The sequence below is a fragment of the Leptonychotes weddellii genome, chromosome 11 (assembly GCF_054177405.1).
Source record: "Leptonychotes weddellii isolate Sample4059 chromosome 11, ASM5417740v2, whole genome shotgun sequence".
NCBI classification, from domain to species: domain Eukaryota; kingdom Metazoa; phylum Chordata; class Mammalia; order Carnivora; family Phocidae; genus Leptonychotes; species Leptonychotes weddellii.
This window is the reverse complement of record NC_138379.1, coordinates 3,884,042-3,898,040: the sequence shown is the minus strand read 5'-3', so window position 1 is coordinate 3,898,040 and position 13,999 is coordinate 3,884,042. Positions and strand designations below refer to the sequence as shown.

Here is a 13,999-nt window from a genome sequence, read left to right as displayed (position 1 = left end):
GGCAGCGCCCCAGGTGCACACTGTAATGTCCTCACCATGAACCCAACAGAGCCACCCCCCCGAACCCCAAAGAAATGCACCCCCGATCCAGCTTGCCCTGAGAGAATCCGAAAGTGTTGGCAGGCTCCCCAGCACCACTTTGTGTCAGCACAACCACAGCACGGGGAAGGTGATGTGGAAAGTTCCGGACTAACTGTGCTCTTAGCTCAGTTCAAATTTTACACATATGCTCAATCATGCAAACATCTGTCTTGGACCCGCTCAAGGCAGAGCCTGCTAATCGCCAACCCCTGCCCTCCTCCCTGCAGCCACAGAAGCCTGCTTTCTGTGGGGCACCAGCACCACCCATGACAAGAGACCACGTCACTGCGTCCGTCACAGCTGGACGCGCTGGCCAGCAGGATATGCCCGGAAGTGGTCAGGTGGTGGTGGGGTCGGTGGGTGGTGTCCCTTGTCTCTTTGTCATCTTGTTTTCCAAGCCTGTCCTTTCCAGGAGCCCCTCTCACTGGTGTTCGCTCCCTACCAGCACTGGGGGTGGCACATCCCCTCGTCTGTTTGCATTCATTAATTCCCTCATCAAACATCCGTTGACTGCTTCGTGGAAGACACTGAATTTGTTAGGAGTCATTCCAGCTGCCTATAATAGAAAACCCCCAAATAACAGGAGAGAAGTTCCTTTCTTAATAGGAGAGACGTTCACTTCTCCCTGTTGTGAAATGGGCCTGAAGGGTGGTAGCCCCGGGGCCTGCGCTCCTCCAGTCTCACTGCCACCCAGAGTCATCACCTCGTGGCCCAGAATGGCTGCTCCACTCTCGCCCTCGCGTCCACATTCCAGGCAGCAGGAAGGAGCAAGGGAAAAGGACCTGAATGAGGGCCGACCCCTGGGACCTCCTCCACCTGGAATGGGCTGGGCCCCACCTGCCCAATCCTGCTAACCTGTCAGGTCAGCCTCCTTCCTTCTCATGATAACGAGGTGGTCGTGTGTATGACTGTTTTGTGTGTGGGTCTCCGCTGGACTGTGATCTCCAGGGGGGCAGGCCGGGCCCCCAGGGCACGCAGCTTCCCTTCCTGGGGGGACGTGCTGAGCTCCGGCGCGGGCCACGGCCGAGGTTTTCCCAGACCCTTACTCTTTTTGCTTGTCAGACTTGGGTTGGTTTTGGGGGGTGGTGGTGAACAGGGCTTCTGGGGGAAGATGAGCCAGCTCACAATGTGGGGGTAAAATTATGCTTTCTGCTTGATTTCCATTACTCTAATGGCGATCCATTTTGCCTGCCACACACTGGGCCGTCTTCAAGATGACAGGTTGACGATGACTCCCATTGGGTCACTGCTGAGCGCACGGAGCCCATTACAATGCTGGCTGTGGGTTCCAGCACAGGCTGTGCTGGCAAGCAGGCACCTGTCCTCCCAGGGGTGCTGTCTTTCTGTCTGAGCGCACCTGCCGGCGGAGCGAGGCCGCAGCGTGAAGACGCTGTGACTTGCCGAGGCCTCCCTCCGCCGGCAGCCTTCCTGGGCGCACCTAGGTCTCCCGGGCCAGGGTCGCCGGCCCCTTGCCAGGATGCGGGCAGAATCCCCTCGCCCGGGGATAAGGGAGGAGCAGCGACGGGGGGTGTCCTCCCAAGGGCCGTCTGGTGAAAGTCCTGATAAACTTCGAAGAAGCACATTTGTTCTGAGCTCATGTCTCCAAATTAGCCAACGTTTGTGAAGATTGCTTACGTCCGCTTAGGAGTTTTCCAAGAGATCTGGAAAAAGTGGCCAAAGGACAGATTTTTGTTTGTTTGTTTTTGAATGTTCGTGTTCTCAATCAATTATAGGGTCAGTGCCCCCTTGGGTTGGGGCCCAGCATCCCCACGGCCTACACGGGCTGCCCTCGTGGCCCTGCAGCCCCAGGCTTCTGCCTCCAGGAGGGTCTGGGGGCTGTTATGTGGATAAACAGTCTGACGCCCCCCCGGCCCCCACAGCACATCGCTTCACAAGGGTGACGCCCTGTCCCACCTGCCTGCAGGGCTGCCTTCTCCCCACTTTGCGACCTCAGTGCTGGCTCCCTGGCCGGGGCGTTCTGGCCCCCAACCCGCCTGTGGCCACGTTTTCTTTAGGATCTGGGCGGACATATGAGAGTCTCATGCTGCGGAGAGCTGCGTCTCTCTACCTGCTCACTCTATACATTTGCGAGAATGACGCTTTAAAGGCAAAATGTCTTTTTAATAAAGGCCTTCTTATCGGAAAAACTACTGTAAATTTCTTTTAAAGTGAAAAAAAAAAAGGAACAAAGAGTACACCAACCCAATGAGAGCAGTGGGAAGCTGAACCAAACAGGCCTCACTTGCCAGCCATGTGAGGGATGATGGGCTTGGAGTCTATTTCTTAATTAGTCCCAAGGACTTTGGCTTACGATTTCTGCTGCTTATTCAGACAGACAAAGCAAATTGAGAGCAGAAGGGCCCTCACGCTCTCATCGATGGAACACGCGGGAAGGCGGGAATTGGCCACGATGTACCATGCGCTGGGATGCGCTCCTTCTCGGGAGCAAAGCAAGCATTCCAGAATGAAAGCAGTCTCTCCAGCAGTTGTCAGAAGGTGGTGGCATTTCTCAGGTAGCTGGGGACACCGTGGCCTGGTGCCTGCACATCCCCAAAGCCCTCTACATCTGAGCACACAGGGCGCAAGAGGGTGTCACAGAAAGCTGTTCGGCTGTCCCTCTGCCCCCACTGACCAAAGCAGCCAGGGCGACAGCCCCATCCCCCCTCCCCTCCCCTGGTCAGGCCTCCTGCCCCTTATTCTCCTCCCACCCCGCGGTCTGCCAAAATAGGAGTGACAGGAAGTCAAGTGTGCCCTTGAGACTCCCCCCCCCCACAACCCCCATCACAGCCAGGAGTCTGTCCAACTCAGGTCTCCCAGACAGCACCCCTCCTTGCCCTCCAGTAAACCAGGGCGGGTGCTCAGCACCTCAGGTTAGGGTCCTGCTCCTTCCTTCCCAGCCAACTGGCCTTGACCCCAGTCCTCCAGCGCCCCTGTGTCCTTCCCGGTCCAGCAGAGGCAAACGGCTCTCCCGCTATGTGTAGGAAGGTTCATAAGACTGTAAGTAGGACACCTGCCAGGTGGCATCATCATGATCATCTGTCCTGTGTCTTGTTCACTCCAGGGTCCCCAGTGACGTCAACCGACCTACTGTCCAGCTTGGTGGGTGGCGAGAGGGTTGCAGCCTCCTGGTAAGTAACTGAGGCCTCCAGGCTCCTACAGGCGAGGGCCGCCTGGGTCGGCCACTGCTGAGGACTTCAGCGGTCAGTGATCCAGCCAGGTGGCAGGAGGAGCTCCGGCCGATTTTCAGCCATGGCCTCATCCTTCCTTGGAAGCCTGGAGATGCTGCTCTCGTATGTATGTCCCTTGATGTCTGTGAGCAGGGGAAAGAACAGTCTGGGCCTGGCCCAAACTAAGGAAGGATTCACGGAGTACGCCAAGGAGGTCCTCGCTCCTGCGTGATCTCTTTGCCACCTGCCACAGGACAGCCTCTTCCTGCTGCCCTGCCCGCCCACCCACCCCTTGGCTGCCTCTAGGAGCTGCGGCTTGTCTCACTCCGGGTTCCCCAGACCCCCAAGGGCTCCACCACTATCTGACCCTGCTCAAAACAGCTCTGTGTCCCGGACCAGGGAGCCGCGGGGAACATCGCCAGGGACCCCTTCCGAGACAGCAGTGCCTGTGGGATGTTGGGGGGGACCCACAGCTCCCAGGCTGGAAGTCATTCAGCCCCCCAGAGACAGTCCAACGGCCCTGGCTGGTTTGCCCCTTTTTAGCAAAATCGGACAGAGGTCTGGGCACCCCAAAGGCCACTGAGCACTGGAGGCAGTGAAGCTGGGCCTCCTGCCCTCCCCGCCATGAATGGCTTCCCAGGCTGAACCCTGGGAGGGGAGGGGGAACCTGCTCCATACCCCACCCCACCCCACCCCTGCCCCAGGACCACCCCACTGGGCCAGTTTGGACTGAGGGCTCATCCTCCAGGGGGGTGTGGCAGGGGAGGACCCTGTCCCAGCTTCTGCAGCAAGAGAATGCAGTGTGTAGGTGGGGGCCTCTCTCCCCCGCTAGGACCTGGGTTGGGGGTGATGGGCATGGGGCTCACTGACGCAGCGATGACGTGGGCCGTAGGATGTTGAGAGCTCTCCCCCACAGCTTCCGGGGTTTCCCTGTGTGGGCTGATGGGGGCTCCCTATTCAGTGTATGGGGACTCTCCCATGGCGCGATGGAGGCTCTCTGCAGGGTGATGGGGGCGCTATCTGCGGGGGTGATGAAAATTCTCTACAGGGGTGATGGGGGTTCTGTGGGGTGACGGGGGCTTTCTGCGGGGTGGTGGGGGCTCTCTGCAGGGGTGATGAGATCTCTGCAGGGGTGACGGGGGCTCCCCCGCGGAGTTTGGGGTCTCTCCACCGCCCCCGCACCTCCCCCGGTGCGCAGGACCACTGCGCTACGGTCACTCCCGCCCGCCTCGGGGCTCGGGGCTCCGCGGGGGCGGGGAGGCGGGCCCTGAGCCCGGTGACGCGGCGCACGGCCCCGGGACGCACCGCATAAATAGCGGCGGCAGCTCGGGGCCGCGGACACGTCGAGGGAGCCCAGCCGCCTCGCTTCCTCCCCGTGGTCCTGAGGCCCCGGCAGGTGCTGAGCGCCCCGGCCCGGCCAGACCCGGCCGACACGCCCGGACGCCCGGACCCGCCGCCACCTCGGGAGCCCCGCCACCCCGGACCCGCCGCCACCCCGGGACCCCCGCCGCCCCGAGACCCGCCGCCGCTCAAGGTACGGCGCGCCCTGGGGGCCCCAGCGGGCGGCGGGCCCCTTCCTCCCCCTGCTCCGCGCCGCCCGCCGCTGGACGATCCCGGGGCCCCTCGCTCCCAGCCCGGGCTCTGCCGCGGGAGGCGTCGCACGGCACTCGGTCGGCGACGCCCTGGCCCCTGCCGCCGCTCCAGCCCCGGGCAGCGGCGTCCGAGCCTCCGCCCGACGTGCGCCCGGGGACCCGCCGGCCACCCCACGCCCGCTCCGCATCTTCCCTTGCAGATGCCCGGCGGCTGCGCCCTCCTCCTCGCCTGGCTGCTCCTCGCCGCGGCCCTTTCGGCCACCCCGGGGCTCGGGTCACCGGTGAGTGCGGGGCGTGTGTCCCCTGCCCAGGGGGGCAGCCGCACAGACGCGGACCGGCGGGGGGGTGCGCACCAACCGTGGTGCGCGGCGGGCGGGCCGCGGGGGGCTCGGGGAGGCTGGGGTCCTGCAGCCCCGGGCAGGGGTCGCGCTGAGACGCTGCGGGATCCTCCTGGCCTGGCCCCTCTGCCAGCACACGACTAGCTCCTGGCTATAAAGCAGGAGAATCTGGAGGCTCCTGTACTTAGCTCCGTAGATGAGTTACCGCGGGAGGGAGCCCTGTTACCCACGGGTGCCCTCAACGACGTGTGTCCTCAACATGGCTTAGCAGCAAGCGGGTGCCCCATGTGTTTGAGGGTTGTGGCTCTAGAGTGAGTTCTTTGGAAAAGCAAGCACTCCTGTTTTCATGTCAAACATAGCTTATTGGGGGGCAAAGCTGGAATTTCTTGCAGCCCCAGAAGTGTATGCATTATTCAAATGCCCACGTCATGCCTGGAAAGCCTGGCGAGCTTCCTTTCTTGTCCATCTTGCTTTAAGGGTTTGCATCACTTGGCCTATTATGGGACAGAGTAAAAAAATAAAGGGCTTTTGTGATGTAAATGTTGTGAGTATCAAGTGGGCAGCTGCTTCCCAGACCACCGTAGTGGGCTGTGCAAACAGAAGCTGCCTTCGGGGCTTCTTTGAGCCCCCGAGCCTGTACCCGGCATGACCCTTTTCTCCCATTTAAGGTGAAGGAAAAGAGAGGCTGGACCCTGAACAGTGCTGGCTACCTTCTTGGTCCACGTAAGTGACACATCGGCCCCTCAGAGCCGACCCTGCTCTTGTAAGGCTGACTGGAGCATTTATGTGAATCCTGCTCTTTCTGACATTTGTGTAGCCAGTCCCTATTCTGATACACTGATATTCCAGGTTTAGTCAGATCAAGGGCAATGGGGGGCGCTTGAGGCAGGATGGGTTTCCACGTAGGTTAGGGATCAGTGGATTCAAATACTTGCCACATCGGTAGGTGGCGCCCTTTCCCGTGCCCTGCCCCAAGCCTCCTCCTCCCCCTTTCCCCCTCCCTTGCAGCAAATGGGCAAATTCCTGGGTCCCCTGAGCCCCCCATCTGTCCCTCCTCCTAGCCTTGCTCTTCCTTGCTCAAGCATCTGTGCAGCACAGAGCAGGACTTAAGATTATTACCGAATGACCCAAATGCCTAGGGTAGGAAGGGCCTGCAGCACGTGGGTTGGTGGGGTCAGGTGACGAACCTGTGACGGTCTCACTGGGCATGACTGAGTCTGGGCCCGGGCTGCGGGCAGGGACTTGCATCTGACCCCGTGGAGCAGCAAGAGGTGCCCACACCCCTCACCAGGGGCCTTATGCGGACAGGGGTCAGCTGATCCGAGTCCTGGGGTGTTTCCAGAAGGGGCCTGCGGCCTGCAGTCGGCCTCATTACCACTTTCTCGGCTTCAGAAGTTCAAATCTGGGCGGCGTGGAATAGGAGGACACTTTTGCCGACCTGCAGTAGTCCATCAGGGTTCCAGGCCGCCCTGGGCCTTAACTCTGTGCCATGAATCTCCCAGCGGAAACATGTAGCCTGCTGGGGCCGGGGGCGTGTGCGCGTGCGTGCGTGCAGCCCCGGAGTGTGTCGTTTCACCGGTAGCCATCAATTCCCAGACCTTGCCAGCCTGTGGGTGGTCTAATCCTCGGTGCCCTGTCCTTGATTTGACACTGTCTGGACACAGTGTGACTTTAGGGCTTTCACGATGCAGAGAACCCAGTGGACCTAGAGATCCCCCGGGCGGGCAGTGGCAGGCAGACCAGCTGTGGAATTCTTAGTAGGGGCAGGAGGCAGCAGGAAATGGGGAGATGGTGTGCAGACAGGTTACACGTCCAGGTGACCCAGGCCCTGAAGGGGACAGCTCTGGGACCCCGCAGACTGTGTGCGTGGATGCCTACCCCTCGCCGCTCCTTGCCCGCACTCTGCTTCCTGCTCGTCCTCTGTCTGCCCTGGCACCGTCAGATTTTAATTATCCTAAAGGAGGGGACAAGGGGAGACCTTTTACTTTCCCCTCCAATCGCTTACACACTCGTAGCTTTCAAATTGGCAGGCGTGGTTGGTTTGGGGACAGCCATCAACCTTAAAACAAAACCTCCCCTATTTATGTACTGCTTTCTGCACCAGGAAAGGAGGCAAACATGTAGGTCATACTCCATTCTCACCAGCGTAACTGGGAGGAACGGTGTTGTTCAGCACAGGGACTAGTTCTCAATCCCACATTTGAGTACAGCCTTTTCTCCCGCGGCAGATGGTGGTCAATCTGATCACCGGGAGGGTGCTTTGAGAAACACAGGCAGAGAGATGACGAAGACCAGCCGGGGCCACAGGCAGGGCCTCTGGGTGCTCTGGTCTCAGGTCAAAGCAAGGGCAGGCCCCCACACACTTCTGTCACTGGGAGTGGAGTGGTCTCGCCTGTCCCCAGGAGGGACAGATGGGCTCAAAGGGCACACACTTTCCCGAGCCCTTTGTAACCCTGAGCTCTGTCAGAAGGCATCTCATCTCTGTGCTTCTGGCCCAAAAGAAAGAAGGAACCCTTCAGCAAAGATCCTTACTCATGTTACTTTGGAATAGTGAAGATATATTCATCACGAAGATAGGAATCTTGAGTCAGAAAACAAGCTCTTTTTTACTATCAGATTTCTGTCTCCGTCAAGCTGGATCCGCAGAGACTGCACATCTAGACGAGGTTGTCAGCGCACTTTACCAGGCACCGGTGTCCGTCAGTGCAGGACTCGGTCCAGCAGCTGCCGCGGACGGCGGGAGTGTGACCACACTCGAGCCGTGGGGCAAGGTTCTCGGGCCTTCTTGGACTGAGTGCCGGGCCCTGAACTCCGGCTCTGGGGAGAGGAGTCGGTGTTCTTTTGCCTAGCCTTGCAGATGCTAGCCCCCCAGGCGAGCAGCCACAGCCCTGAGCCACCCCGACCCTGTCCTCGTGGCCAACACAGGCATGAGCACACACGCACACGCAGGTGCACGCACAGTCACTTAACAACCCCCCTGCCCCTCCTCCGCCTGCCTCCCTTCCTCTCCCCCGCCCTCCCGCTGTCTCCGTCTGTCTCTGGCTGGCTGGCTCCAGTCCACCTCCCACAGCTGCCAGAGAGGTCTTTGAAAAATAGGTCCGAACTTCCATTCTTCGGCGGCCCCCTTTTTCAGGGACATAGGACCCCAAGCCCCTGTGGTCTCCCTGCGAGGCACCCAGCTCGGACGCCGGCGCCTCTGGGACCCCCGTGACGCCCGCACTCCCCGGGGCCTGGCCAGCTCTGCCGAGCGCCGTGCTCCCCTTCACTCCCCTCCTGGCTGGGGGTGCTCCTTCCTCTGGCAGAGTCCCAGCACCTGTGGGACTGGCCACTCCTCCGGCCCTGGCACGAGTTCGTGGTTCCGCAGAGAATGTTCCCTGCTGTGACTTGATATTTACAGTCCCAGTGTGCGCGCTTTGATCGGCAGCAACCTGTGTGTCCTTCTTTGGGAGTGGGGAGGGTCTAACTCTAGTAACAAGGCCGGTGAGGTGCTTTCCTCTCAATTCATTTGCAAACAGATGCCATTGACAACCACAGATCATTTCACGAGAAGCCTGGCCTCACGGGCAAGCGGGAACTCCCACCTGAAGACGAAGCAAGGCCAGGTGAGAGCACTGGGTCACTTCACTGCCCATCACCTCCCGGTCACATGTGGCGGTGGGGTATCAGGCCCCTGCCCCGCCCCCCGACCTGAGCCTGGCCCGGGCCCCTCTGCCATCTGCCAGAAGTACAAGCCCAAGACCCAGCGTCGCGGGGCCCAGGGAGGCCACGGAGGCAGAGTCACTCAAGGCCTCACAAGAGTTTGGCCTTGACGGACCCACCCCCACACCCCGCTGTGCTAAGCAAGGCCCTGGGGAGGGGTCACGGCCAGTCCACTGGCTTCCAGATGCCCAGCCCTCCGCAGATGGAGCTGTGAGATCCAGAGCCGTGCGGCAGGTGGCAGACGCCGATTCTGTTTTCTAGGGGGCTTTGCCAGGCCGCTGTCCGAGAAGGCCGCCCTGCGCATGATAATCGAGTTTCTGACTTTCTTGCATCTCAAAGGTACGTGAAGTATTACCAATTTTAAATTCCACCTCTTAGAACCCTGCCCACATGAAAAGCCTGTCAAAAAGGATTCCGTAGAATTCTCCTGGGAAGTAACCAGCCATCCACTCCCATTCCTCAAGTCACCGCTGTTGGGTGGGAGAGCTGCCAAGGGGCCGGGGCTGCTGCTGGCCCCAACACTGGCCCTGGAAAGGGTCATCAGAGCTGCAGGGGAACCAGGGAGAGAGAGGGCCTCCGTCCCACTCCCTCTGCTGGAGCCACACTTCCTGGCAGGGTAACAAGTGCCGGACATCCCAGGGCTACAGCTCCTTGTAGGCCGTCTTACGCCATATCTCATAAGCATGGTCAACTAACCCATATTTCAGATTCCAGTGTCTGCTTATGCAGCCTTCCTGCAGAGCAGGCTGCATGCTCGTCTCAACAGTCTCCATCCTAGAGCTGGTATCTTCTGTGGATACCACAGACGGTGAGGCCTCCCTGTGGGCCTGTTTCTGCCCGGCACCTCTGCCCGGTGCTTGTCATCCGGGCAACAGAGAGCGGTCTGGACAGAGGCCACAGTGCCCTGGGAGCCGAGCGCAGGGAGACCGGGATGGGGGGGTGCTGCAGGGAAGGGGGTGCTTGGATTCTCCAGGAGACACATATGTCAAGTTTTGCACTTTACAATTCTGTTGTGAGTTTGGCGGAGTCGAGACTAATTCTTGGGGTCTGTTTTGATCCATGCGCTTTGCTGGCTGGACCTGCTGCCTTGGTTGAAGGGTTCAGGAGGGTGTGGGAGGGATGAGGTCAAAGGCCTGTGGCTTCTTCCTTGGAGCCATCCATGGGACGGAGACTGTGGAGGAGGACTTAGAAATGTCAAAACCCATAAGCAAGTTCACTCTGTTGGAGCCCCGCCGAGTCTGCAGTGAGCTCTCTGCCGGGGGACATCTTGCCACTTTTCCTACAAGGAGCAGATCGACTCTCCCAGGGACTTCTTGGTTTTTAGTTTGCTCTGTTTTGAATTTTGTAAAACGGAACTTCTTTCCCTCGGAGATACCAATTTTTATTACTCAAACAGGAATTCTACTTCTGATAGTTTCAAACACGTGGTAAGTGGGAGGCTTGAATCATCAAGAGGTGAGACATAGAAAGTGTTGCATTCAATTTCAGGGCCGATCCTGGGAGCGCCCCCGGAGGATGCATTGCGACGCTCTGGCCTGTGTGCTGGGCTGTCACTGTCCCTGGTGCAGGCGTTAGGGCTCCGCTAAGTGCGCTCTTTTGTTGCAGAGGCCGGGGCCCTGGAATACATGCCTGAGCTGCCGGCTGCGGTCTCCGCAGAGGACCAGGAGCAAGCCTGACCACGCTCTCGGGCTTGCTCCTTGGTGCCGTGTCGCCTACGGTCAAACTTGGACCCGACGGAAAATCTTGTGCCAACTTACGTTGACTAGTCCTGTCCCCTCGGCTCTGATGCTGTGTCGTTAGGGTTTTGTTGTTAAGACGTTTTCCCCCTTTGGTCATTCTTTTGAGCAGCAAAATAAAAAATAGCAACGGCTTTCGGTTGTTCTTTCCTTCTGTGTGTCTGTCACCACGGCGCACCCCCCCCAACCGTGCGTGGTAACAGATAAAGATTGATTATAATCGGGCGCCTGGGTGGCTCAGTCGGTTAAGCGACTGCCTTCGGCTCAGGTCATGATCCTGGAGTCCCCGGATCGAGTCCCGCATCGGGCTCCCTGCTCGGCGGGGGGTCTGCTTCTCCCTCTGACCCTCCCCCCCCTCATGTGCTCTCTCTCTCTCATTCTCTCTCTGTCAAATAATAAATAAAATCTTTAAAAAAAAAAAAAAAGATTGATTATAATCATGTGCAGCAGACGAAAGTTTTAAAGCCACGTCCCACCCTGCAGAGCAGGTCTGAGACGCCGTCTGCGGTCGGTAGCTCAGTCGTCAGTGAGTCAAATGCAGCCAAGCCGGGGAGTCCGTTCCCGTTACCGACATAAGCAAAACCGGCCGGACAGAAGCCCCGTCCACAGGGGGCTGGTACTTGAGAGAGATGAAAGCAAAAACCCTCAAGCAGCTCTCAACACAGTAGCCGGGGGAGCTAAGGGAGCTCCGAGGTGCTGGTGAAGGTGAGAAGCGAGGGGGAAGGACCCAGCGGGCGGGCAGGCCCAGGGCCATGTGGGGGTACAACCCGTGTGGCCGGGCAGAGAGCGGAGTGTCCCAGAATCTCAGCGATCCTGGAGGGCAGGAGAGCTGTGCTAAGCGGGTGCTGCCTGGGGGGACGGCACCGCTGACTCGGCAGAGCAGAAACCAGGAGATCACACCCGAAGATGCAGAGAGCAAACAGGCCAAGAGGCCAAGCCCTTCTGTTGCATTGAATGGAACTCGGGGCTTTTCAGCCTTTGCCGGAGCAGGTCCGAGGTGGGGGAGGGGTGCCTTCCGGGGGCTGGCCCGCCAGTGGTAATTCTGACCCCTGGCCCACATCAGCACCCCTGGTAATTCTGACCCCTGGCCCACATCAGCACCCCTGGGGGGGGCCGGTGGCCCGCAGACCGCGGCACGCAGAGTCTGGAGGCCCACCGTGTCCTTCACGCTGCCCCGGGTGACTGCCCCAGGGTGCGGCCGAGCGGGAGAAGTGCCACGGAAAGACGTGCTGCCAAGACAGTCATCCAAGCCCCGATGGCAGGGACCGGAGCCCTGGCGGCCCTCCCCCCTCTGTGTGAAGCCGGCCATTCCCCAGACGTGAAGCCGCCGCGTCCATGTGGTTCCACGAGTCCATCGGCTCCTCCCTCCCCGCCCGCACCCTGCTCAGACTCAGGTTACCTCTCCCAGCTCAGGGTTGGAGCACAGCCACCGGGTCTCGGCACAACGGGCCATGCCAGACCCCCGGGCCCTCTCCAGCCTGCTTTTCCCTCCCTCACACTGAATCCCCTTTACTTCTCTCCGACGTGGGCGGGCCTTGTCAGAACACGGCTCCGGAGCCCCTCTCCAGGGTGTCCAGTTCGGGAGAGCTGGGTGCCCAGTGCTTGCGCTCCCAACAAGGGCCCGCTGCTGCGGCTGGTCAGGGACCACAGCTCGGCTCTTCCCCAGAGAAGGGACGTGAGGGACTGAGAGAGGTCGTGGTACCCTTGGTCGCCCAACATCCTGCTGGATGGACTGACGGTCCTCAGGGGGCCTCTAGGGAGGACACTTGCTCCCCAGAGAGAAGGCGGCTGGAACTGGCTACAGCCACGCTGGGTCAATCAGTTGCCGATAAGGGCAGTATTTTCAAGAGAGAAAGTTCGCCAGCCACAAGGGGAAGTGAAGAACGTACAGGCCGTCCTGACAACCACCCAGATGACCAGCTGAGGCGTAGAGGAAGGAGAATGTCGAGGTTATTTCCCTCCTTGAGGAGGCAGCTGTCTTCATGCCATGAATGCGCGGTCACAAAAGCTGACGGACATCAAAACCTTCCTCCTACAATCTCGGGCCGAGGATGGGGAGCCGCCCCCGCCCCGTATCTGCCCAGCGTCTAAGGGGGACAGAGTCTTGCTCTTGAGGCCCCTGGAGAAGGAGGAAGGGGAGAGTTGTGGGGGGCTGAGGAAGTCCTAGAGCAGGGGCGGTCTCAGAAAGACGCGAAGGCTCGAAGCTGATTAATGCGCAGCCCACCAACTTTTGTTTTTAATTCACTGCAAAACAAGTGGTTCTGTGCTCCATTTTTCTGGATTTTACCCTATTTTATCCATAAAACAAACAGATGGCTCTAGAAAGCGGAAAGCTTGACCACCTCTGACCCAACTTTTAAAGAAAAGGTTGCTGATTTCTGCTTTCAGGAAGACAGCGGATGCAATTCTCCCTGATCCTCTTGCTAAGTACAAGCCTGGACATTTTGTATAAAGCAAGCGTAAGACTCTGAAAGGTCAAGAAGAGGGCAGACCTCGGGACCCAAGGATGATACAGTGGTGAGTTCTGGTTTTTGTCTTCTCAACAGAGTAAAGAGGCTGACTCTCTCCAACTGTGTATATGGATTAATGCAGTTCTTACCAAGGAAGAGGAAGAAAAGACAAGCTAAGCACTGGGAGAAAATATTTGCAAATCACATGTCCCATCAAGGGATATCCCACCAAGGATATGTTTCTCTGAAGCATATAAAGGACTCTCAAAACTCAACAGTCACTATCCGTCTCTCTCTCAAATAAATAAGTAAAAATTTTTTAAAAAAGATTTTATTTATTTATTTGACAGAGAGAGACACAGCGAGAGCAGGAACACAAGCAGGGAGGGTGGGAGAGGGAGAAGCAGGCTTCCCGCGGAGCAGGGAGCCCGATGTGGGACTCGATCCCAGGACCCTGAGTTCACAACCTAAGCCAAAGGCAGACGCTTAACGACTGAGCCACCCAGGCGCCCCGTAAGTAAAATCTTAAAAAAAAAACAACAAAACTCAACAGTTTTTGAAAACAAATAATCCGATTTTAAAAATGAGCAAAATATAGGAATAGACATTTCACTGAAGATGATGTACAGATGGAAAATAAGCACACAAAACAATGTTCAACATCGTTAGTCATTAGGGGGATAAAAATTAAAACCACAATGAGATTCCACTAAACACCTATCAGAATAGCTAAAATTAAGAAATAGTGGGCGCCTGGGTGGCTCAGTCGGTTAGGCGTCTGCCTTCGGCTCGGGTCACGATCTCAGGGTCCTGGGATCGAGCCCCGCGTCGGGCTCCCTGCTCCTCAGGAAGCCTGCTTCTCCCTCTCCCACTCCCCCTGCTTGTGTTCCCTCTCTCGCTGTGTCTCTCTCTGTCAAATAAATAAAATCTTTAAAA

At 58.5% G+C, this 13,999-nt stretch overlaps 1 protein-coding gene across 1 annotated transcript; it reads left to right on the top strand.

Annotated features, from left to right (window-relative positions):
• The first annotated feature begins 5,040 nt into the window (after positions 1 to 5,040).
• Positions 5,041 to 10,741, top strand: GAL (galanin and GMAP prepropeptide). Its single transcript, XM_006742685.2, has 5 exons — positions 5,041 to 5,121; positions 5,847 to 5,901; positions 8,694 to 8,780; positions 9,139 to 9,216; positions 10,483 to 10,741. Exons 1-5 carry the CDS (start codon positions 5,041 to 5,043, stop codon positions 10,551 to 10,553), a joined length of 372 nt encoding a protein of 123 aa, XP_006742748.1. The 3' UTR covers positions 10,554 to 10,741.
• Positions 10,742 to 13,999: the final 3,258 nt, after the last annotated feature.

Coding starts and splice junctions, on each gene's coding strand:
- GAL (XM_006742685.2), top strand. CDS start 5,041: ATGCCCGGCGGCTGCGCCCTCCTCCTCGCCTGGCTGCTCCTCGCCGCG. Junction 5,122..5,846: donor CCCCGGGGCTCGGGTCACCG/GTGAGTGCGGGG, acceptor CTCCCATTTAAG/GTGAAGGAAAAGAGAGGCTG. Junction 8,781..9,138: donor TGAAGACGAAGCAAGGCCAG/GTGAGAGCACTG, acceptor TCTGTTTTCTAG/GGGGCTTTGCCAGGCCGCTG.